Below are 24,846 nucleotides of genomic sequence, written 5' to 3'. Positions count from 1 at the left end.
AATTATGGAGGGATGAATTAATAACTTTTGATTTATTTTACACACACCCTCTTTTCAGAAGGGTGTGTTAAGATAATCAGGACTAGTGGAAATGCCAGTCTTGCCTTTGCCCTAAGGTCTGGTGGCAGGGTCCCCAGAGCCAGTGGCCGGGTGTGCTGGACAGCTGGAAAGGCAAGGTGAAGGGAAGGTTTTTGCAGACACTGCCACCCCCTGGCTCTTTCCAGAGAGTTTCCTGGGTTTTTTTCCCTTAAAAAACTTTGTCCAGCCGGCGGGAGCTGTGCACTTCACTTCTACGAACTGCTGGTAGAAAGACCAAACGCCGGCGGGCAGGGATCAGCTCTTCCGCAGGGACTCGGTCACAACCCGCTGCTTGGAGATCACGCTGCGGAGGCACTGGCCTGGCGGCTTCCCCTGCGGCAGGGTGATCCGTGCGGGATGGCTCCTAGCCGCAGCGACGGGACGACCACAGGGTCATGGAAACGGGGGCCGCAAAGCCCAAGTCCCCGACCCAGGCCGTCCTTGAGGGCGGGTGCGGCGCAGCCCGGGCCCCCACTGGGGCGAGTTCGTGAGGCAGCTGCGGCCCAGGCCCCGCTGCGGCCTGCAAGCTTGAGTGGAGCCGGGAGCAGCGAGGGCTGGCTTTAAGCAGCCCGCAGGTTTGGGGATGGGGGAAGGAGAATCGCGGCAAGGCCTGGCGGGAGAGACGGAGGAATGTGACCAGGCCCTGAGGCTCAGCGCGGCAGACGAAGGCCCCAAGGCTGGCGGCCATAACTCCCTTCGCCGACAACTCCCAGCAGCCCCTTCGCGACGCCGCGCTCCTTCCCTCCCCTCCACACCGATTGGCCGAGCCCTCACGTGGCGCTCTGCCTTCCCGTTGGCTCAGGGAGCTGTCCATCAGGGGCAGTGGCGGCCGGGAGGGCAGGCCGGGGAGCTATTCCCGAAAGCGACTTACGCCATTTGCGTGGAGTCGGGGTCGCTGCGGGTGCGAGGCGGGTGGTGGCGCAGTTGGCGTGGCGCATGCGCAGAGTTGCGCGGGGCGAGCGGCGGCGGGGGGTGCTGCTGAGCCCCGGACAGCTGGAGGGGGTAAACAGGGGAAGGGGCGGGGGGGTACGGCCGGGGCCTAGGCCGGGCCGCGCCTGAGGGCCCTCCCCGCGCCCCGGGGACGGCACCCAGTACCTGCGGGGCCCTTCTGGTGCCCTCCCCCATCCGCTCGGTCCCGCTCTCCCCCCGCATGGATGGAGCCTCGCAACTTCCAGTGCCCGCTGCGCCCGCGCCCGGGAGGCCTGACAGGTAACGGTCCGGTGGGCCCCGCCCGCCCCGCAGCCCCTCCTCCCCGGAGCTGTGCCCCCCGGAACCCCTTCCCTGGCAGCTACGACCCCCGCCCCTTCCCTCCCTTACCTGACAGACCCCCCCGCCCTGCTCTCCCCCTCTCCCCTGTCAGTGCCCCCCAGCCCAGGCCCTGTCAGGTGCACCACCCCCCCATTACCTCCCCTCAGGCACCCCTCTACACGCAGCTCTTTGCCCATCCCTCTCAAGAAGCCCTCCTTTACCCAGCCCCTCATCCCCCATTTTCCCCATCCCTTCTGCCTGCCCTCCTCCTCTAACCCAGCCCTGCTTTCCCCCCAGCCCCATTGATACCTGCACCCCCTGGCTGGTTCCTGCCCCACTGCCAGGTGTAGTCCCTGCTTTTTGACTTCTCTTTCCCCTTCCCAGAACTGGCAATGCCCTGTTGTCAGGGTCTTCTCCCTCTTCCGAAGGGCTGACCCTGCCCTGCTCACCTTTCCCTTGCTAAAGCCTTCGAGTGGAACTTGCCCTGCCCCAGTGGGTGCCCTGGAGCCCCTTTCCATGGAGAGCAGATCCGCCTTTCCTCCTCTGCCCGGTGTCCAGACTCCTTCCTGGAGCTACTGGGCCATGTGGGTCTGGGCATCGGGGTGTTACTTGTGCTGTGCTGAGGTGTTGGCTGGCATCTTCCCATTCTTCCTGTGGATGGCCGTGTCATCTGGAGGATGAAGGCTAGAGGTGGGATGCCAGCTTAGAGGGCTGCTGCCTGAGCTATAACCACTGCGTGGGCCAGCGGCTCCGGGCATTTCAAAGTTTCCCTGACATTACCCTTCTCTTGTGCAGGGTCTGTCAGGTCTCAGATCCTACCTCTTCTCCTGTCCACCTCTGTTGTGAGCAGCTCCTTCCTCTGTTGTTGGCTGGCTCCGTGTTCTGAGCCATCTGTCCTGGGGAGCAACTGCTGCTCCTGGCAACTCCTTCAGCTGTAGCAAAACCTTCTTTTTACTAGGTGTTTGCTGCTAACCAGGTCATTTCCTCTCATTTCTCTAGGTTTGTTTAAAAAAGATCTACGTATATATTTTGATTTGATCCGTGACCTCTTGGAAAGTCAAGGTAAAGAGGCTAGGGAAAAAAAAGTTGTGAGGCTAAAGAAGCCTGCTGAGTTGGGTCCGAGGTGGTATTTGGATGGGTGAAGTAATTTATAGATGCTTAAGGGAAGAGTCATAGGAATCTTCCTTTGGGCTGAGTTGCGTATCTGCAAGGCTTGTAGCATGCAGAGTGCTGCTTTTTCAATGACCTTGAATTTGGAGGCTGAGAAACTTGGGCGCATCTAGACAGTTAGGAATTGGATTGCTTATTTAGGATTTCTGATTTCAGAATGAGTCCTGCTGCTTTGTGGAGTTTCTTAGTGTTGATGGAGCTTTTTTGAAGGGCAGTGGTCCCCAGGTTTGAACTTTGAAGCCTGTCTCTGCAGAGCAGTTCTCTGTGTCAGTGTGTTACTGTGCGTGTGAGGTGGGGTGTGTGTGTGCAGGTGGTTCTGTGAGGGGAAAATACATTCAAGCAAAGGAGCAACCCCCCAAATCCTAGCTGCATTGGGACTGTTCAATATAAAAATGACTAAACTGTTTGCATTATCAGTGTCAAGGCTTTGTTTCCAGACTTACAGCAAGTGTTTTGGAAAAATTCGAAGAGCCAGCTGGGGAAAGCCAGAGAATCTTCCTCCCCATACCCCAAAGCACCCTTGGAAAGTGTACTTCTGCAGGAGTTTAAGGGGCTCTTAAGTTACTGTCCGCATAAATACAGCCTAGCAAGTTTTGAGCCCACAGCCTACAGAAATGTGGGGCTTGTTAATTTTTGACTGTAGATTTAAAGGCCAAGTGTTGCGAAAGTTTTTTTTGCCTCTGGAGCTTTGCACTGCAGGAGCAGAAGAGTCCACAAATGAACTGCAGGTGGGATGGTCCTCTTTATGCTTCAGGGTGTATATAGTTTGAGAAGAGGCTGTAACTGTGGATGAGGTGACAGCTGTAACTAGATCCCAGGTTTTCAGTCCTGTCTGGGGTATTTCAGGCAGGTTTGTAACAGTGAGGGATGTGAGGTTGTTGTCCTTGCTTGGAATTGAGTGCACAGATGCTCTGGAGGGGTGATGGAGAAACGTGCTTCGGTGTCATCTAATAAATGGTGAAAAAAGATCATGATGATCTCTTATGTGTAGCAAAGTGAAGCTGCTTGTGGGGTCATCACTGGTAGCAATAGTGCAGATTTACCCTGAACTGTTCCTCGTCACTGGGACTTAATCCTGTCGTTTCATGAGTTGCTTGTGCAGGTTTAGTTGAAAGCCAGAGAACTGCATGAATGGTTTTGGAAACAATATATCTAAAAGTGAACAGAATTTGCACAGCGGTTTTGCTGAAATAAAAAGCAGAGGTTTTGCTGGAAGAGGAACATCCTATACCAATTTACATGCCTTTAGTGTTAACAAATGGACAGACTCTTTGAAGGGGCTTCATGATTGGAAGCTTATATGTGTCTGAGAAATGGGAGGCGCAGTTTATTCTTGTCTGATTATATCTTTTTCCAGAAGACCTACAAATCTTAGAGGATTTTATGCTTTATGCCAGGGTCAATTTCTAACATAGTTAGAGACTGTTGATCTACATGTACAGTGGGGTGGTCAATATAATCTTTAGCATTAAAAGCACTTAATGCTTGTTTCGTAGTAGGAGCTCTTACACGTATTAACTCGAGAACTAGGTAACTATTATATTTGTGGTGAATGTGAGTCTGGGATTGTGACCAGTTGTGGTTAATGGACAAGATCTGACCTGGAATGAGAATTTGGGACTTCATAATTCTTCGTGATTCCACGGTAATTTCAGATTTCCAAAACCTTTGTGGAGTACCTGTTGAGCAACAAAAAAATAGCATCATGAAAGCAAGAAAGGCTCTTGGAGTCTTGGCCAAGCATATACAAGTATTCCTGGAGACCTTTAAGCATTTTACAACACTCAGTAGCCAAACCAAGCCCTGTCTAGGCAAGAGAGACATCTTAGGCTTGTGCATTCCTGTTTGACTGTTTTTTTTCAAGCCTGTCCCTTTTTTTTTTTTTTTTTTTTTTTAATGATCGAATGTTAAAAGCATGCACCAGCATCTCAGGTATACTAGACACCGAACAATTTGCTAGCATAGCCTTGGATGCTGATAGTAGCATGTTTAACATCAGTTTTGCATCAGGTGTTTTGTTTAAACTCTGACTTACTCTGCTTTGTCAACTAAAGGGCTGATTTCATGGATGATTTTCTTCACCCGTATCTTTTAAGAAATAAAGTTAAGATGTGTTGATCTCTTGTTGAATGACAGTCTGTTGAGAACACCTCTGTGTTACCACAGCTGACAATGACCTGTCCAGAGAGTTGGGAAGTGCCGCAACCCACCTGTAATCATAAAACCACATGCAGATAGAGCAAGCTCCTCTGTATTGCTGTCTCCTCCAGCCAGTGTGTGTGTGTCTCAGAGTTCTGAAAGGTATAAAATGCTGTGGCAGTGGGGACTTTGTTGAAGAGCAAGGGAATTTGAGTCTTTCTTAAGGATGGTAGGTTTTGGGGGGTTTGGATGTCTGTTCCCTTTGAGCATCCTATTCATACACTCAAAGAGTCGATTTATAGTGTGTTAGTGGTTTTGCAGTAACTTACTTAGCGGTAAACTGGCCTCTTGTTATGGGTTATTTGTGTCTGTAGTGTGGGAGATCTGTATTTTTTTCATGAACATGCATTTCTCCATGCGTGTCCTTCAGGTCATTTGGTGCCATTTCTTGCTAGATAGGAGTTGAATAAAATGGAGCTGTTTAGAAATTAGCCATGACTAGAGGTAGGAAGTCTGACAGAAATACTTCCAGGGCTCTTAAGAGAGCAGTGGGGTGGTGACTGCCTGCTTGGCTCTGGCATGGTATTAGGGCTCTTTGGGGTCCTAAGATGAAAAGAAAACTAAACTGGTTTTAAAGAGGAAGACAAGCAGTCCCTGCCTGGTAGGGAGGAAGAGTAGTCAGCCAGGTGCTGCTTGGAGAGGGGGGACTGCAGATGGAGTCTGGGCACATTGTGGGGAAGCACTAGGAAGAGTGGAAAGCTGTGGACAAGATGCTGGAATGTTGTCCCTCGTGTCTCTTGACCATGTACCTTGGGTTAATGGATCATTCACTTCTCCGGAGAAGTTGTTTAACTGTCATCAGTCACTGGTTACGGGTTCCTGCGGAGAAGTGCTGTGTGAGGTTGGGTGGCTGGTGTGTTTAATAGGAGGAGGAGGGGAGCCTTGGGATACAAATTAGAGGTAAGAAGATCTTGGGGTTTGTACAATGAGTACCAGAGTCCCTTGCCTGAGGGGGTGAGCAGCTGAGGCACTGCAGAACAATGGAGGGTCTCTGCCCTGTTGCAGCTGTGGATGGAGAAAATATTTGTGTACTGAGGGTTTAAGGAGGCCAGTCTGTGAGGATCCAGCCTAGGAGAAGGGCAGGTGGAGGCTTGTTAGCTGGTAAGAGCGTCTGGAGAGACTGCAGGAGAGAGATCACAGATACCATTCATCCCAGCATGTTTAGTCTATCCAAACTGGAAGCTGCTGTTTGAGTTAGCAGTCCTCTTGCTTACAGAACTTCGCAAAAAAAGCATGCTTGGCAACCACATCCCTGTGGATGTCTCCAGCAATGTAGTTTATTTAGCCTAGCTGGCATGTTTATGTCGATCTGGCCTTGCACACAAGTAGCCATGGATCTGTCCTGGTTTCCCCTGTTTACCTCTGAGCTCCAGAGCCAGCAGGAACCACCTGCCCTTGTGCCGAGGCACTTTGCTGCAGGTACCTGCTTCCTCTCCTTCCCGTGCTTGTGAGCTGTTCCTAAGGGCAGTTATTGTTGTCTCCAGATAGACTCTGCTTCCATAAACAGGCAAAACAATTACCCACGCTAAGCTCATGTGGAAAGCCAGAGGAAGGTATCAAAATCTGATAGCTTAATCATCCTACTACAAGAATTAGTGTGAAATACTGATGATAAATGCAGTCACAGTGCTGCCTCTTGCTGTTAAGCCTGGGAGTGAAGCAACTATTTGTTACTTAACATGAGTGTGTGTGAGGTTAAAGATGCTTAAAACATGAGGTGTCTTCCCGTCTTTCCTGGTGCTACTTCTGGAGTAAAAGGAATGTGAATTAAATATGTATGTGATGAACGGATACACGCACACTGCTCAGTTTCAGGCTGGCCAGTGGATTCTAGGGGAGCCCCAATTTATGCACTAGAACAGATGAAGGGGTGCAAAAAGATCTCGGCTGACTGCTCCAACATCTGGGGGGGTGAGTTGAGCTGTTTCTGCCACAGTGAACTCGAGATGTGTGACAGAGGCCACTGGCTTACTGGACACATCTGCTGCAGAGACTAGACTTGGATGGTGGTGAGTCTGGCCTGCTACGTATATGTCTGGGGTTTGAATCGGTCCCAGTGAAAGGACAGCCTCGTTAGCCCTCGCTGGGTATGGACTGGGAGCAGGCTTGCTTTGTGGAGTCCTCCCGCTGTCCTGGCTTGCCTTGTGTTCAAGGATGGCGTTCTCACTGTGGGAATTTTATGAATTTTATTCTCATCATACATACAGAAGAGGACTGGGGTGCAACCGTGAGGGCTGCTTGTCTTCTGCTGTCTGCAGTAGGACTGTTCGTCTTCAGAGACCTGCAGACAGCTCTGCCTTTTCTCTGGCTGTTATATTGGAGAGATCCCATGGCTACCCTAAAAATCCTACTTAGGAGCTCACTGCAAGAAAATCCGATTTTCAGTTTGTTTGTATGGCTTTTCTTGCTATCGGTAGGTCTAGTGATGTTTCAGTGTTCACTGTGGAGCTGCACAGAGGAGCCAGCAGTGTTAGGAAAGCAATCTAAGCTTCCACTTTGGACAAACTCTGCTTTCGGTGAGGAAACGTGAATTCTTGGACCTTCCTACCCATGGGGAAATGCCTGTGTGTGCACACTAACAATTTTTTGAAAGCAAATTGAAGTTGAAGCCCAGGACTTTAGGGATCGCGGGGTGCAGAAGCCTTGGTTTTGCTGTGCAGTGGAAGCTGCAGTATGGCTGCACAGCCCTCAAGTCGCTAACGATGGAAGCCCTCGCTTTGCAGCAACCTGACAGATGAACCGGTAGATAATCAGGCAGGTTTATCAAAACTTCTGCCTGACCTCAGCGGAGTTATTTGTTGCCGTGTTTCTGTGAAATGTTCTTGTTTCAATGAATCGGCATTTCCTCATTCAAAAGAGGACACATTTGGAGATTTTGGCTTGTTCTGCTTATGAATGCTTTTAAACAGAATTTAAAACTATTGGGTTCATAGGACAAAACGGATATTTAAATTTAATTTTTAAAGAGAATTGTAGAAATAATGAAATGGCACAGTGCAGGGCCTGCAGTATGTAAATGAGGTGAATTACATCATTTCTCAGAGACTAACCAGTCCTTTGCTAGGCAGCCTGTCCAGAGCAGGGTTGTGACAGTCACAGTGATTTGAATGTTTTCAGGCAGGTGTAGCTAATTCTATGGGGTTTAAATTGTTTAGGTTAGTGCATTAAATATGGAACTCCATCAAGAGTGTGAAAAACTCTTTAATTTTGCCTGGAAATACAACTTTATATGGTCACCCCTTTTCTATTACTAAAGTAATGGGGTGTTCAGATGACAGTGTCACCTGGTGGTTGGCTGTTGTGATTTCTAAGGAACACTAATGCCCTTTTGTTTTGGGTTGGGGTTTTTTTGGCTGATAATCAAATGTAGCAAATGAGAGAGAAGAGGTGGCCAAAAATATTGATGCCTTGTTTATTCACAATATAAGAAGTCTTGTTGGTTGTAGAGCCAACAAATGTGAAATTGGGCATGAGTAAACATGTAATGGTGGGAGGCAAGCTGTGAAACAGGATGCTTACCCGGGACTTGCAGGGTCTTTGCTAGCATAGAAACATGGCTTTTCTAGGCTGATGCAGTGCTGGAGTTCTCGTTGCAAATTTCCCCACAAACTAGGGATGGCTTCTTAAGTCAGACATTGTTCAGTCTTACATTGTTCCTTCCCATCCTTGAGTTTCTTCACGGACCCTTCATACAAAACTTTTCAGTTCTTAGCCACCGCTATTTTTTTGAAAATAAAGTACTTGACGTTGTGTATGAATGGCCTAACATGTTTGTATGCCTGCCTTTGTACCCTCCCTGTTCTATCCTGCAGGTAATTAAATGCTCTTAGTGTGGATCTTTGCCCTGTTGGCATGCTTGGATGCACAGCAGCTCTTCCGATAGCTTCTTTCCGTCTGCCCCATTGCAAGAAGATGGCAAAAGCAAACATTACCAGAGACATCATCCACAGACAGATCAAGGTATGTGTTAGCCAAGTGCTCGCTTGTGTTGGGTGGAGAGCAGATGGAGAATCGGTGTTCATACTGGATTGGGAGGTGCTTGTGGTGTTGCCTTTACTTCTGAAAAGATCTCTGCTACTTATATATTGATAAGCTGTATAAGAAGCTTAAGAGAACAAACACATAGGACCTGTTACTATCCTTAATGAAGGGCTGGGATGAAGTATGACATAACAGAAATACAGTTCTTCTCCCTAGCAGGAGCACACCATGCTAGTTTGACATGAGCAGGTCTGTTCCTTTTAAGTACAATGTTGGAGAGAGAAATATGGCTGCTTGTGTTTGGGCACCATAAAGGACCCTTAGCTATCTTCCCTCATGAGTTTTCTGTCTGCTTCTTTATGTGTTCTCTTCGTGTGATCTTGCCATCAAAGGTATTTTCTGACTGTAGTAAAGCTAATGATCTCTGTCTCAGTCTTTTTCTGTCTCTTTCTTTAAAGAGTGGTGTGTTGCTTCCTTTGTGTAGGGGAAAAACTTCTGCAGTGGTTGGATCAGTCATCTGATGGCTGCATTTGTGAAATATCTCTTAACGTGAAAGGACTAGCTGCAGCAGACACAATAGGCAATTATTACTTGGGCTCTGAGGCCTTAAATCATTTGCAGCTTTGCTGGTAGTCAGCATTCACAAAAGTGGCCAGAATGAGGAACTAGGAGCTTGAATGCTCACTTCACTTTACAGTTTGGTACCAAACTTTGTCTTATAAGGTTGTAGTTTAATCCGTGTGCAAGGATTTATTTTGCTGCTCTAACAAGGAAGGGATGGTTCTGTGGTTAGAGCATTAGCTTGGGACTTTTTCACGCTGTCTGCTCTGTTAAGACTTTCATGTGTGACCTTGGGAAGATTGCAAAGTCTGTCAGTTCCTTGTAGGAAAAGCAATATCCTACTGCACAGACCTCACAAAGCCACTGAGGTTGCAATAGCAAGGCAATTATAACCACAGCACCTTGCACCGGGCCTAGCAGCGTTTTGGGAATGCTATCCGTAAAAATGTGTCAAGGGGTTTGAAGCTTGTAATAGAAGTTACTACAAAAAGCCTGTTTTGTTTTTCCTCCAGTCCCCTTATATTTGTCTCCATTTCATTTTCAAATAGCTGCTGTTGTGTGGAGTTCATTTGTTAACATTGGTCTGCAGAGCTGTAATGTCGAATGCTAGTTCTTTGTCTGCTCTGTGGCTACAAACATGTTCCTAGTGCCATCAGTGCAATTTTTGACATTCGTGTTCTCATCTATAAAAGGTGATAACGAAGGCTTAAGTTGTCTTCACGTGACTGTAGCGTGGCATGGGACAGAACCAAGGCTGGATCAGGTCCTAGGAAGGAACCTCCTTGGACATTAGATGTTCCATCCAAAATATGACTTGCATTCCCTTTTCTTCATGCCTGCCTCTGCAGTTGGCCTTCTTTCATCGAAGCCATCTGCTAATGCATCTGTGAACCCTGTGAGATCACAGGGGAAACAACTGTCCTGCTTTTCTTCACCTTCATTTGTACTGACGCAGTTCTGTGGCAGCTGTTCCCTTCCCTGTAGAACAGGCTGTGCTGTGGTACTGCAGCTACGCGCTCCTACACCATTTCTGATGAAAGAAGCCATCTCTAAAGGGTGTTGTTCAGTTACATTCCCCAATACTTTGCCCCGTGCTGGTGGTGCTTCAGCACAGATTCTGCGTAATGGCAGACTTCTGAGCAGTTGTGGTCTAGTACTGCAGTCGTCAGGAGCGAGTTGCTTCTGAAATCCATGCCAAAGGGTAATGACAGGCATTCCCAGGCTCTTCTGCATCTTCTGTTTCTGGCCCAAAGCAGGCAACTTATTCTGTCTTAGTGTGGGCCTCTCACACCTTGTCTTGGCTACCCTGCTGAAGCCTGGCAATTGGATAAAAGTCATTTAAAACCAGTTCAGGGGTAAGGATTACAAAGTGCCTACCTGGGGATGATGTAAATGATGTCTCCCTGCTACAGGACAGGTACCTGATGCTACGGACACCCTAATAGCGGGCAAGGTCCCTGCTTGGTTTTTCAAGTTCTTGAGTCTTAAAGGGGAAAAGGAGTGTCTTGTTTGCTGTAGTCAGTGTGGTGCTTGTCTGCTTTGTGCAGGAGAGGGGTGCGCTGGGCTTCGAACGACACTATCATGTCACTGATCCATTCATTCGTCGCCTGGGCCTAGAAGCAGAATTGCAGGTAAGTGGACAGTGTTTAAAGAGCAAACTGAGCTGCTGCTTGGACAACTTTCTGCAGAAACAGCAGCATGCAAGAGTGTATGGAATTCTCTCGTATGGGATAGGCACTGATTGCTTAGTCCTCTAAACTGCATTAGAGCCAGGAATAGCTCAGTGAGATCTTGTGTGAGCTTTCTGCATTACCTAATGCACCTACAAGCGAGCCTTTAATGGGTTGTACCAGCTAATCCCAGCAGTGGTGCCTGAAGACAGTAATTATGAACGATTCAAGATACTCAGCTCCAATGCTGAAGAGTGCAGTGTGTGGCCTAAAGAGTAGGTTGTTGTATTGCAGTCTGACACAGCTTAGGAAGATCTTAAGATTGTCTTGGTTTGGAGGAGGAAAGGATTCTTTTGTCCCCCTTTTCACTTGCATCTTCCGTATCAAATGCTACTCGGTGCTCCCCTAGTCTTTCCTGGTACAGTTAAGTTGGATGAAGATGGATGATATAGTCACCCAGCAGCAAGGTGCTTCTAAAAGAGTTATCGAAAGTGCATTTTCCCTGCATTCCCAGAGAACCTGTACATGTAATTTGTCAGCCTAGCCAAGGGCTTTTGAAGCAAAGTCACCTTTCCATGTGTACAGCGGGATTTAATCTGTAGCCTGTGAGACTAAACTGCCATTTTATTCAATGCTACTTTTTTTGTTATTTGTTTCATTTTGCCTTTTCTACCCCAACTGCTATAGCATGTCTGTCTTTTCTGGAGATGCTTATCTGTCCTGTGGGTGGTTTTTTGCAGAGCTGGAATAAAAAAACCAAAACCTGCTTGTATTGGAACAAGTTGTTATATGCGGGGAGCTCATTGTGTCCTTAGAACAGCTCTGTTGGATAAGTCTGAAATTTGTGTAATACCATCTTCCCTTTTTTTCTTGCTCAGGGTCACTCTGGGTGTGTCAACTGTCTAGAATGGAATGAAAAAGGAGAGTAAGTATTTGGCTTGATTCAGGGGATCAACAAACTGATAACCCCAGGTTCTCCCAAGAGTAGGATGTAGGTCATTTTATCATAAGCACTGCTTCCCATTTCTATTAAACAGGAGCTCAAGCTCAAAGTTTGGGGCTATAGTAGAGCTTATGCTTCAAAAAAGCTTTATTTTGTTAAATATATCCAGATATTATTAGAAATGCTCCTCTAGTGAGTTCAGAAGGGAAATGGTCAGACTAAGCAGTGGAGATTGACGGTTGCTACTCTTCTCTTAAGTGGTATTATGGATTATAATGGATCTTTAGGATTTGCCCAGCTGGTGGTGACATTTCCCCACCCCCTTCACCATGCCGTTAAAAGCTTCTGCTGGGGGACACAGATATATATAAGGGAGAGAGGTAGAGCATTTACCCCTCTGCAGTTTTCGAGGCAAACTAAATGTAAGACCATTTCTGTTAATCACGTGGAATGAAGAGTATCTGCATGAGAAATGACTGGATGGAAGGAAGAACGAACGTGTATTTCTTGACACGCTTCTTACAAGATCCAAAGTCTGCTGTCTGGTACTTTTCAGAATTATTTACCAGTGAAAATTTCATGTGCTTGAAAGAGATCTGGCTACAAGGAAATAAGTTTAAAACAGCTGATAGTTGCAGATGTCAGATTCTTTTGCTTGAAATGAAGGTAGTTGTACTTGAAGTGAAGGTAGTTGTACAAGGCAAACAGCGCCTTGCAGCACCCCTGCCACACCCTACACTTAAAAAACTGCCTGTGAATCACTAAATGAGCCCTGGCTTGGGACTGCTTGGGCACATCTGAAGTCCAGGAATGAAAGCCTTGGCTTGGGTTCGGGAATGATGTGGCACGGTTAACGCAGCCAGGCTAATAAGGAAAATGGAGGCTCTGCATTTTGTTGTTGACCAAATGCTCCTATTGTTTTCCCCTGGGCCATCTGAATCTGTGGTGAGCTGGTTCAATGAGCTAAACCAACGAAAAACACTCGCTTTTTTTTTTCTGTTTTTTTTTTTTTCTTTTCTATGGAGTTGATATTTGGCTGGTTTAGCTCCCTGAACAGGCTGAATGGATTGGCGCATGGGGAGCAACAAGAGCGCATAGCTGGGAAAAGAGAGAGGAAGTGGGCTTCTTAGAGCTGAATTAACTTAATGGCTGTCTGTGGTCAAACCACTCTAAGAAATTGGTCACAGCTTAGAGCAGAAGAATATGTGATGCATACTTCTGTTTCTTTCAGCTTGTTGGCCTCTGGCTCTGATGACCAGCATACCATTGTCTGGGATCCTCTGCACCACAAGAAACTCCTTTCTATGCACACGGGACATACTGCAAACATATTTTCTGTCAAGGTATGCGGTTAGAAGGAATGAACAGCTAACAAAATCAGCAGCCTAAGCAGCAGGAGAATAGATCATTGCTGGAAAACGTTCTCCTGCAGTCAATTCCTGCTCACCTCCACCCCCAATAATTTAGTATTTCTAATGTTAGGAAAGAATTGCATTAGATCTAATACCTGCACTTCTTAGTTTATGCATCTCCCAGGCTCATCTCATTCTCTCTGTAGATTCAAAGGAAATGGTTGTAGCAATTGGGATGTGTGATGAAGAGACTATTTTGTGTGCTACTGTAGCTGGTGACTCTTTGAGTGTGCACATGGGCGTATGTGTAAATGTAGGTAATAACATGGGTCGTCCCGTGTTCCTAAAGCAAGCTGCTCTGTAAGCTGCCAGGACAGCTCAGCGGTATCTATGTGAACAGCCTCAGCACTTCTCAAGTTTGAATGTCAAATCTATCTCCCACAGTTCTTGCCACATTCAGGGGATCGGATCCTCATCACGGGAGCTGCAGATTCCAAGGTGCATGTCCATGACTTGACTGTCAAGGAGACCATCCACATGTTTGGAGATCACACCAACAGAGTTAAACGGATTGCCACAGCTCCCATGTGGCCTAACACCTTCTGGAGTGCAGCAGAAGATGGGCTAATCAGGTACAGAACTAGTTGTTCTGCCCCCACATTAATTGGATTAGGATCTACTGCAGTATGTACTATGCACAGATCTGAAAAGAGACTGTCTCTATACTGAAGAGCTTAAGCTAATCTCTCCCTTTCCTGAAACTGGAAGGATTCATCTTGAAATGTAGACTCCGCTGATAAATTCTCTCTTCAGTTCCTTTGTTTTCCTCCACTGAAAAGGGAGGCCAAGAAAGGAACATGTCAAATGGAAGGGAGATACAACAATAAGTGACGTTTCCCTCCAGAGTCATTGAGATGCTTAAATGAGTAATGTTGCTACGAGAGTTTGTTCCACTTTTCGTACAAGCTACTGTTTGTGGGGTCACGACTTGGAGTTTAATTTGAATAAATCTGTGCACATTAGGGAATTGGTGTTCATGGTTATTTTGACATTGTGTATTGAACTGAGATGCTTCCAGTAACCTGTGGCACAAATGACTGTTAATGTCGTTTGTGTCACCTCATCATGCGCAAGCCAGATAATGAGGTGTAGGTCACTACTGAGCAGTATAAAGGTGCTGCTTTGAGTGGTCTTCAGCTTGGTCACCACGGAAAGCTGACCTGTCTTACTGCTGCTGTTGTCTAGTGACATGGATTGCCTGACTCTCCCTTCCCTTTGCAGACAGTACGATCTGCGAGAGAACAGCAAACGTTCCGAAGTCCTGATAGACCTGACAGAGTACTGCGGGCAGCTGGTGGAGGCCAAATGCCTGACGGTCAACCCCCAGGATAACAACTACTTAGCAGTAGGAGCAAGTGGACCCTTTGTACGGCTCTACGACATACGCATGATCCACAACCACAGGTGATGGCAACTAGCTTTTCTGGGCCTTCTGGGCAGCCGTGAAATGTACAGAAATCTGTTCAAGGCTCTGGTGGGAAGGGGAAATTGCAATGATCTGGCACTTGCGTGTCTCACTGTGAAGTTTTACCCAGCCTTTTCTGTCACCCACAGTCTTTTTGACCAGTGTGAGTGCACTGGGGTGGTGTGAAGCAGGCTTGTGACTGCACAGCTGTACAGGCATGAGGCCTTGCCCTCACGTGTGAACAAGAAGTGTCAGCATAGGTCAGGTTTCCAGCAGTTGAATGCTGTGGTTATAAGACTGTTCTTCTTTTTGGCTAGAAAAAACATGAAGCAGAGTCCTTCAGCTGGAGTACACACATTCTGTGACAGACAGAAACCCCTCCCAGATGGTGCGGCGCAATACTACGTGGCAGGTACTGGGACCTGTGCTGGGGGTGACTGATGGGACTTCTAATGCCTGGAGTGGAGTTCTACCCATCACACAAGAAACCACAGCTGGGAAGAGTTCTTCTCTGATACAGAGATGTTCCATGGAATTGCAGTTTATTTCACTTCTATGCTGTGAATTCTTGCTTATGTTACCTGCCCACTTTCCCTGATTTGGCAGTGGTGTGTGGTGGTGAGCTGGCCTTGCTTCTTGTCTAGTGTAAATGTCTTTTTGTACTTTTATTGGAAAGTCAAGGATTAGATAACCTGGGCGCTGTAGCCTTTCTCCTGGAAATGGTCCCAGCAAGGCTGCTGTTCAAAATCTTTTTGGCAAAGAAGTGGCTTGTCCTCATCCTGCAGATGACGAATCAGCAATGCGGTATCTGGGCAGTCTAGTGACAATCTTCTCCAGTGCTCGTTATTTACTATCTTTTTTCCCCAAAATGTTTGGGTTTTTTAGAATATCTTAGACCAGCATGTTCAGCAGACCCAATTTTGACAGTCTTGCTTCAAATTAGTCCCACTAGAGGATTCCTTAGGTCCCCTGAATTGGTCATGCAACACATCTGCTGTCTGAAGCAAAAGAACCTGCGTGTGAGCTGAATATTTAGGAGCCTTGCTTTGGTTGTGCCAAGGGCTTTACTAAGGAAACCTGATTAGAGGGTTGAAGATGGAGGTATTTGTTTGCAGATGGCCACAAATCACAGAAGCCAAATCTGCAGTGAGTCCCTAAAACTGAGATTTGCTGTGTTCTGCAGACTTCATTGTTAGCAAGCTAGTTATAATCCAGTCTTCACTTCATATGGAGATGGCCTTGCAGAATTGATATCTAGAACTTGTGAAAAGGCAGCTGTGCACATCTATGTGTTTTGGTGGCTAATGGAATGATTCAATAAACAGCAGTAGGAAAAGGAAAACCACTTAGGTGTATGCACTTCATGACATTACTCTCCTAACAACCTCTTGTAAAAGGCAGCAGCTGGGGTAGGACAAAGACAGCAGTTACTAGTTACGCTAATACTTACAGCCCTCTTCTCTCCACAGGGCACCTTCCAGTGAAGCTTCCAGACTACAACAACCGGCTGAGAGTTCTGGTGGCCACGTACGTCACCTTCAGTCCTGATGGCACTGAGCTCTTAGTCAACATGGGAGGGGAGCAGGTAAGGAGACAGCTACAGTTTGGCAGAAAGCTTCACCTTTGGTTGTGTGTGTTGGATCACTGTACGTTGTTGTGCATTCTTGAAAATGGGTATAGCAACTTCTCTGTGGGTAATATGATTGATTTTTAAACTGCTTTCTGATTCATTCAGGTTAAATACTTGGTACTAGGAATTTATTTGTTATGCTACTGCGGATCAAACTTAAACCGCATTCTGTTCTCGTTTTCCAATTCACGTTTCGTTCTCTGAAAGAGGAAGAAAAACAGTTCTGGAACTGACCTTTGCTGACCTAGAAAAGATTTCATAACTCATTCTTGAAACATCAAACTGCTTCTGTAATAGAATCTAGTGAATAAGGAACTTAGAGAAGCAAAGGCCTTCACCTGGAATATTGATTGCTTTAATTTTAAGCGCAGGGTGATATTCATGGATCTTTTGTAAAGCCTATCAGTGAAATGAGAAAATCCTCCTGACAGCGTTAATCAGCATGGATTAAGGAGGAACTTCGCTTGTGGGCAGGTTACTCTGTGGTTGTCCTCTGCAGATCTTCCTCACACGTGCACTCATTCCCTGTAAGAGAAGGTGTTGAGTTAGATGAATTGTGGGTCTGATCTGAGCTGTCAGTTCCTATACCAGTACAGTTTTAAATTAGGGCTTTGCAGGGCTGCTTTTGAAGTTTCTCAGGAAATCCTGGTTTCATCTTAGACTTTTGCCTTGGTTTAGTGTGCTGCCCCTTTTCTGTCAATGAATGTTTGATTTCTTCATGATCACTGTGTTAATGAAATAGTTAAAATATCTTATTGGAGTTGAAGCTTTTTGAGCAGGTTGGTCTGTGGTCAGGTCATCTGTTAAGTTCTGTAGGTGTGGAGAGGGCTTTCTTACCTTCAGAAAGACACAGCTCCCATTTCTCAGCATTATTCTTTCTGAACCCAATGCTGGAATGGAACACACCACTGGTACTGCTGTCATCCTGTATGTACCCATCTATAAACAAGATTCCCAGTTAGAAAACTGGAAATAGAAAAGCACAAATGTGGAACCATATACCCGTCTAGCCCTGGTTTATTTCTGTGACTTGAGCATCTATGTTTTGCTGACTTTTACTGTTTCATTCTCTTTCTTCATTCCTTAGGTCTATTTGTTTGATCTAACATACAAACAGCGACCATATACTTTTCTCCTCCCAAAGAAATGCCATACTTCAGGGGGTAAGTATGATGCGATTGTGAAATCACGTACTACACAACTCTTTTTCAGGGGGCAGCTCAGAGTGGGCAGAAACTAGGAAAATTAAGTAGGGCACGGCTGTTGCTGAGGTGTTTCTGCAGTGCATTTCATACCTTGAGCTCTAAAACCCTTCTACACAGTGACAAAATGGGTGTCTGGAGGGGAGAAGTGAGCTGTTGGGAGTTGTACGTGTGTGTCAGCTAAGGAGAATGCGTAAAGCTGTTCTGAAAGAATAAAGTAGACTTTGTAGAGTGGTTGAGGTCCTGGTATCCAGCCTTCAGCTAAGGGGGAAAGCTTTGTGAACATGGAAATGGTACATTGTTTTTATTTTTTTGAACTTAATAGTAAAATGTAGAATACATCTGTTACCCGTTTATATACCCATTAGGAAGGAGACAGAATGATCTCTTCCCCTAGTCTAAGAATCTGGCCTGGCACTAATATCCCTCCTGGTGGTGAGATAGTTGAGTCAAAAAGTCATTTATTTGATGAGTAAGTATATCCAGAAGCCTTTTTATCCCTGGCCCTGTTCCTTACAGGGCCTGTTTGTACACAGATATTGCAGGCAGCACGCAGTGAATCGCTGCAGTGTTGTTCCCCGGGCAGAGGCTGACTCTTACCAGGGAGTGTCCCCGGCTCAGCCCCTTCCCTGTTCGCAGCGTGCTCTGGCAGAGTTTGATCTGTGTACTCGGTGTGCCTTAGGCCTCAAGATAACACTCACATCCTGGTGGCAAATACGTGCCCTGCCTGCTTTACTCTTCTGTCTTGAATGCATGTGGGTGATCTGTACTGTGGTATCTGGTGAGATCACGCTTTAAATGGCAAGGACAGCGTTTGAACAGGCTCACAGTGGTACAGTTGCAGCAAACACTCCACCCTGTTGGGCACAGAAAGTTCAGGCAAGGGCTGTGAAAGGCGGTACCAGTACAAAGGCTAAACTTCATGTGCCTGCACGTCTCTGCACACTGAAATCCCTGAGCAGTTCAGTAGACTGCTTGGACAGTGTCCCCAGTTTCCCAGTCTGTGAAATGGTTGCAGGAGCACTCCCAGCTGCAACATAAATGTAATTTGTAGAAATATAAGCTGGAATCATGGAAATTTTATTTCTGCTCTGAATGGGGCAGTGGTGTTGGCTTGGCTCTGCTGTAAAATAAACCCTGAAGCTTCAGGTATTAGTTTCTATAATCTACATTGATGCTTAGTATAGAGAGAGATATATATATATAGTTATATAGATAGATAGATATTGGATTTTTTTTCCCTCCTAACCTTCAGAAGTGCAGAATGGAAAAACCTCTACCAATGGAGTGTCAAATGGCATCCATCTCCACAGCAATGGCTTCCGCTTGTCCGAAGGAAGAGCACATGTGAGGTAAGGAGACAGCTCTGCCTTATGGCTTTGTTCTTGTCCTCTTCTTCTTGCCAGGGTTAGGTGCTGCTAAACAAGCCGTGAAGTGCAAATCCTCATGGCATGTTGATTTCATTGTTGTGGCCTCTGTCCTAGGAGCTGTATTTGCTTCTGGCACGTGGGCTATGAACGAGAGTCAGATCAGGCAAGTGTCCTGGAAGAAATGGTGTCCATGAGGATTGTTCCCCTCTTATGATGAATTACTGTGGACAAAACTAAGAAATTATTTTTTAGGCCTGGAAACAAAGTTTCCTTAGTCGTCCTGAGTGGTTGTTACTTCCTGACCTGCGGGAACTGTGTCTTAGTAAGTGGGAGAGGCTGTCAGGTCGAAAGGGCCTTGCTTCCCTTTGCTTTTTTTGAGCACCTTTCTGCTGCAAACTGAACTGAAGCAGCCAAAATTGCTTTACTACAATGACATTGGAGTCATTACTCCTTCAGTCTGCATGTGGGCTAGGAATGGATGGAGAGCCCTTTTCTGTTGTTCCCGCTGCTTGCTTTCTTTAAGAGGAAAATGCATTTGGGGCAAAGCAGAAGCAGGTTTGAGGCACATCTTGCTGCCTCTCCCTCCAGCTGATGAGACATGGTTAAAAGTCGAGACAGTTGCTTAATACCATATATGGGTAGTCTAGGTTCCACCAAAGTCATTTTGTTGAATGTTTTCAGCTTGTTTCCTCTAGATGGCCCCTCTACCACGGCAGCAGGGATGTGGCTGGAATTTTTGGGTTGCTGAGCATGGGCCTTGTGCAGCCCTGTGAACTCAGATGCTTGGTTTCCTTCTGAATTTGCATTTTGTTATACGTTGCTGAAAGAAGACTGGAAATGTGGTTTATGCAGTCAAAGCAAAGGTGAAGTCTGAGGGATTAGGTGTTTAAAATGCCCACTGTTTAATTTTGAGTATATGTCTATGTAAAGAAAAAAGCGGGAACAGCCAAATGATGATCAAATAGAAACTTTCCTCCTAAATTCAGGTTATTCAGGTTCAGGGTCTCTTCTGCCTTTTTTCTGAAACTTCTGGTATTAGCTAACGCTTGCTGGACTTGTGGAGCTAGAACAAAACACTGCAGACGTTTAACTGGAGTTAGCAGAGCATTAGCGTGTGAGACTTACCTGTGTTCCTTTCTTCTTTCACTTCAGTCCCCAGGTGGAGTTACCTCCGTATCTGGAGAGAATCAAGCAGCAAGCCAACGAGGCTTTTGCTTGCCAGCTGTGGACTCAAGCCATCCAGCTATACAGCAAAGCAGTCCAGAAAGCCCCCAATAATGCCATGCTGTATGGAAACAGAGCTGCTGCCTACATGAAACGCAAGTGGTAAGGAGGCAAAGAATTTCAGAGTTTAGTGTCACAGGCACTGCTGGCGCCTGACTTCCGAGTACCACAGATACCTTGTTGTCCACTGCAAAGCACCTGCCTTCCCTGTGTGCGGAGCAGGGTTGGGGTCGTTGGATCAAGCCATAAGTGGGTCACCTCTGGCACAGAACAAGGGGATTACACAGCAGCATGTGTTGGAGAAATTACAGCCACAGATACCGCACAGGCAAGCACAGCTGGTAGTAGCTCATCTTTTTGCCTACTGGCATGCTGAGTAACGTTCTGTTCCTTTTGTGTTGAAAAAGAAACCAAAAATCCGCATCTGAGTAACAGCATTATGAGTGTCTCCAAGGGTGTTTGCATTTCTTTGGATGTTCTGATCTGCATTAGAGTGTGGCTCTAAATCTGCTGTCGGTGGATGAGGTAATGGTTACTATGCTTTATAACTCCATACCTCATGATATAAGATTGTTGTAGGACTACCTGGAGTTGGTTTGGTTGCTGCTTTATCCAAGTAACTAGTACTGCAGATAGTCAGATGTGACCCGGCGGCTCCCCTGTTACCCCAGCTAACCCACATTCCCCTTGACTGGAAACAAACCTCTGAGGGATCTGGGGAGGTGGCAACTGGTGCCTCAGAGTCTGGGGGAGTTCTGTCTTGGTTGTTGCAAAATACACTGTTAGCCTCTGCAGTAGGTAATGTCTTCTCTGACCAATAGCCAGAGCTGCATCTGCAAGATACAGCCGAGTTATTTTAGTATCTGTCCCCTTGAGCAGAGTAAGACTGAGTAGCATGACTTGCCATTAACATATTTAAAATAGCTGTGGTCCTTCATCTACATTTGCTTTGTGAGGATATCCTTCTCCTCCCCCTGCTGAAATCCCCAGTATGAATTCTCCTATCTTCTTGCCAAGATAAAGAGCAGCCAGCAGTTGTTGTGACTGTTGGTAACTGGCCTACTGGCTGTTTTGCAATAGCAGAGATTTGGGAGCTGCCTCAAAAAGACCTCAGTGTTCAGAGGAGAAGAACAATAGGTTGGGATTAAGGAATGGAAGACAGAAGCTGAGTGCTGATCTCATGAATGACATTTTTCTTATAGGAATCGTTTTTCCCGAAGGATGTTGGCAGATCTGAACCTTTCTGTGTGTCAGCTAGTGCTTTGCTGCAGTTTTTGGTAGCAGGAAGACGTGCAAATATATGCACAATGGGTTTCTGTCGCATGCAGCTATTAGAATTTAAATAGTATTGAGCTGATACCTTCTCAGGTGCAGAAAAGATGGGGCACTTTTCTGCTAGGAACAGCTACTGGTTATGGCAGAAGGTGGCTGGGATGTCACCGAGAAGGAGGGTGAAGCAGTTGGACAGTGGCCCATGCTGAATGACTGTGTGACTCTAAGGTGTTCTGCACGTTGGAGCTTTGGAGCAGGAGCAGCTAGAGGCCACCCTGCAGAATACTGCAGGTCTTGCTTTGGCCTCATTCTCTGACTAACGGAGAGATCTAGAAAAAAGGGAGGTCTGTAATTTCCTAACCTCCCCTTGCTCATCTCCCTTAAGATGCTACTCCTACTCTGCAGCACTTCTAAGGCTGTCCTTTAAAAATTTGCTCATAAAAGCCAACTGCATCATTCTCCAGATTGCTTTGAGCAGTCTATGTTGACAGTACTTAGCTGATTTCTAGTTAGAGCATTTTTGCACAAGCTGAGTCAAATCTGTAACAATGGGAGAAGTCACTGTCTGCTTCACATCTCAACATGTACGTTTTCACACCAGTCTGTTGGGCAGTCGGACACTGTAGTTGAGGTTGAAGGATTTTTGAGGGTGGCAAAGCAGCTAATAGCCCAGTCAGCTCTGAAAATGTGAGACACCCGTCTGTCATCGTAACAGGTAACTTGCATTCACTGTTTCTTTGAATAAAAATGGCCTGATGCTGTGCATCCAGCCTCCTGGATTAACACAGACACAGTGCTGCTAAGACAGCCCTCAAGAACCATATTTTTTCTGTTCTGCTGCAGTTCTCATGGGTAAGGCACTCCACCTTCTGTACTGTGCTAGCAAGCTGTAAAATGTGGCCAAAATCCACCTAGACAGGAGAGAGCAAACAGGATGAATGGTTTGCAGAACATGCTTGTGGCACTGAATAAGCACTGCTTAGCACATAACCCAAAGATTTGGAGCTCCCTTTAATAAGTAGAGACATGGGAGCACCTCTTCCCTGACAAAGGCTCCACATGACCTAAAATTGTCACTCTGTGGAGGGCACAGGGCAGTTTGCCCCCTGCCTCTTGGGACTGTTTCAGACTTGGGTAGGTGCAGTGCACGTAGGTTACAGGTGTGAAACCATTATTGTTATTAGCCATCATACGGAGACTTGGCACTCTCTTAAGACAGACTGGTGCCATTGAACAGTTTAGGCTCGATGCTGGTACATCAGGCATCAGCTCAAGCTGTTTTCTCAGCCTCTGTCAGGCTGAACTGAGTACCAGCACGCAAGGCTCATCAAGTCTCCCCTGCTCCCAGAGGCATTCTTATTCCCACAGCCGTGGAGCTTAGGGAAGTCCAGCGTAGTCTCCAGTAACTGTAAATAGGATATAAATATCCATTATGATACTAGTCTGCTATAATGCTGCTTTCTAAAACTTAAAGGGTTTTCCTATAAAAGCGAGAAAAGACTGCTGCTTTAGGGATTTGGCCATCAGGGCTGTGAAGCCCAGTGGTGGTCCTGTCGCTCCTTCCCGTGGGCCGCGGTGGGCAGGGGTGCGCGGTGGGCAGGGATGCGTGCTGCCACGCCGTGCGTCCACCAAGGGGCACGCGTGAGCTGCCGTGCTCTGTGGAGGCCCCGCTTGCCTTGCAGGAGAGGCCTTGTGTCTGCTTGGCCAGAGGGCTGGTGCATCCTCCATCTTCAAAGGACTTCCCGAAATGTGTTACAGCAGTGAGCTCTGCTCTGGCGGATTTAAAATGGCAGGTCAAGACTTGCTGGGCTCCCCTGTGTGGTCACAGTGCAGGGCTGGCTGTGTAGGTGTGGGGGTGCGTTTGGGAAGCGGGGCTTGGTCAGATGGTGCCCCTGAGAAGCAGCAAACGCTGTTAGTAGGCGAGCTTGTGGGGTGTCCGCTTGCGTGGAGAGAGCTGGAAACAGCAAGCTTTGGAGTGAGATGAGGGCTGGGAAACGGCAGTGGAAAATGTATGCTGTTTCTGCTTGGGCTGTCTAATCCACCACTCCCTTTTCTTCAGGGATGGGGACCATTATGATGCTTTAAGAGACTGCTTGAAGGCCATATCCTTGAATCCATGCCACCTGAAAGCCCATTTCCGTCTTGCCCGCTGTCTATTTGAACTCAAGTACGTGGCAGAAGCACTGGAGTGTCTGGATGACTTTAAAGGGAAGTTCCCAGAACAAGCACATAGTAGTGCCTGCGATGCATTAGACAGAGACATCAATGCAGCCCTCTTCTCCAAGAGTGATAACGGTGAGTGCCAGTGTTCGGTGTGGTTCTTCAAGGTTATACTAAAATCTAATGATCGGACAAGGAATTTTCTCCTTAAACTGCCACTCTGAAGTAAAGCTCCAATTTCTGAGGGAGGTTGATTGTTACTATGCACAAAAACTGGCCTGAGCCTGTTCTTGCCGTGTGCCTGGTCCTGGTTTGCTCTTGAGCAAGAGTTATGATAAAAGGAGTCTGATGTACCCAGGAGATAATCTGGGAGGAAGCGTGTGCTCTAAGCCCAGCTCCCTGCTGGAATTGTCCTTAACTGTTCTCTAAAGCTGTTGGGGTCTCCTGGAGTGCTGTTTGCTTAGAATGTGTTCCTCCCCAAATTGTGATGAGGGAAATCTGTTGTCCTTCCAGCTGAAGACAAGAAAGGGGGTGGCCCCATCCGGCTGCGAGCCACAGGCCGCAAGGATTCCATCTCAGAGGATGAGATGGTGCTGAGGGAGCGCAGCTACGACTACAAATTCCGATACTGTGGCCACTGTAACACTACTACAGACATCAAAGAGGCCAATTTCTTTGGCAGGTATGTTGGCAGAGCGTATAGGGATGCAGGACAGGAGTGTGAGCAGCAGCAGAGTGCTCTCTTCCATCGGATAAAGCTTCATGCGTAGCTCCATGTGACTGTTCATAAAATGATGCTGACGCTGGTTTGCAGGGTTGAAAAAGATGACAGAAACCCTCCTCCTTGTGTGGCTGCATGAGTAGCTGGTTGAGTAGCAGATCCACAGAGGACCCGGTTGGGCTAGCGTTTCAGGAAATCCATTTGGGATTGAAAACGTGAATCCCGGGGATGGAGGGAACCAACACAGAAAGCTTTATCTGGATCCATAAGCGTGAGGGGTGGCAGCCTGCTGATTGTAGAAGCCAACTGAGATTCTCTTGTCTACTAGAGACTAGCTTTGGCTCTGAGCTGTGATCTCCAGTCTCTGCTCCTCTCACCCTAGCAATGCACAGTACATAGTCAGTGGGTCAGATGACGGCTCCTTCTTCATCTGGGAGAAAGAAACCACCAACCTGGTTAGAGTGCTGCAGGGAGACGAGTCGATTGTCAATTGTCTCCAGCCTCATCCCAGTTACTGCTTCCTGGCTACCAGTGGCATCGACCCAGTTGTACGACTGTGGAACCCTAGGCCAGAGGTAAGAGCCACGGTGAAAGACTGTC

At 46.9% G+C, this 24,846-nt stretch overlaps 1 protein-coding gene across 2 annotated transcripts in view; it reads left to right on the top strand.

Moving 5' to 3' along the window:
- The first annotated feature begins 913 nt into the window (after window positions 1-913).
- Window positions 914-24,846, top strand: part of WDTC1 (WD and tetratricopeptide repeats 1) — a 31,873-nt gene continuing 7,940 nt past the window's right edge. Inside the window, exons 1-16 of one of the 2 annotated variants that reach the window (XM_014284942.3) lie at window positions 915-1,287; window positions 2,326-2,388; window positions 8,508-8,655; window positions 10,785-10,868; window positions 11,786-11,832; window positions 13,082-13,193; window positions 13,647-13,834; window positions 14,484-14,666; window positions 14,985-15,079; window positions 16,137-16,252; window positions 17,385-17,460; window positions 18,755-18,851; window positions 20,022-20,195; window positions 23,425-23,660; window positions 24,039-24,207; window positions 24,629-24,821. In XM_014284942.3, coding sequence (XP_014140417.1) covers window positions 8,548-8,655; window positions 10,785-10,868; window positions 11,786-11,832; window positions 13,082-13,193; window positions 13,647-13,834; window positions 14,484-14,666; window positions 14,985-15,079; window positions 16,137-16,252; window positions 17,385-17,460; window positions 18,755-18,851; window positions 20,022-20,195; window positions 23,425-23,660; window positions 24,039-24,207; window positions 24,629-24,821 — 1,878 coding nt within the window. In that variant the 5' untranslated portion in view covers window positions 915-1,287; window positions 2,326-2,388; window positions 8,508-8,547. Of the gene's footprint in view, window positions 1,288-2,325; window positions 2,389-8,507; window positions 8,656-10,784; window positions 10,869-11,785; window positions 11,833-13,081; window positions 13,194-13,646; window positions 13,835-14,483; window positions 14,667-14,984; window positions 15,080-16,136; window positions 16,253-17,384; window positions 17,461-18,754; window positions 18,852-20,021; window positions 20,196-23,424; window positions 23,661-24,038; window positions 24,208-24,628; window positions 24,822-24,846 lie in introns of both variants that reach the window. The other variant, XM_005433076.4, reaches the window with a different exon arrangement.

The sequence above is a fragment of the Falco cherrug genome, chromosome 3 (assembly GCF_023634085.1).
Source record: "Falco cherrug isolate bFalChe1 chromosome 3, bFalChe1.pri, whole genome shotgun sequence".
Taxonomy (NCBI): Eukaryota; Metazoa; Chordata; class Aves; order Falconiformes; family Falconidae; genus Falco; species Falco cherrug.
This window is presented reverse-complemented; position numbering and strand designations above follow the sequence as displayed.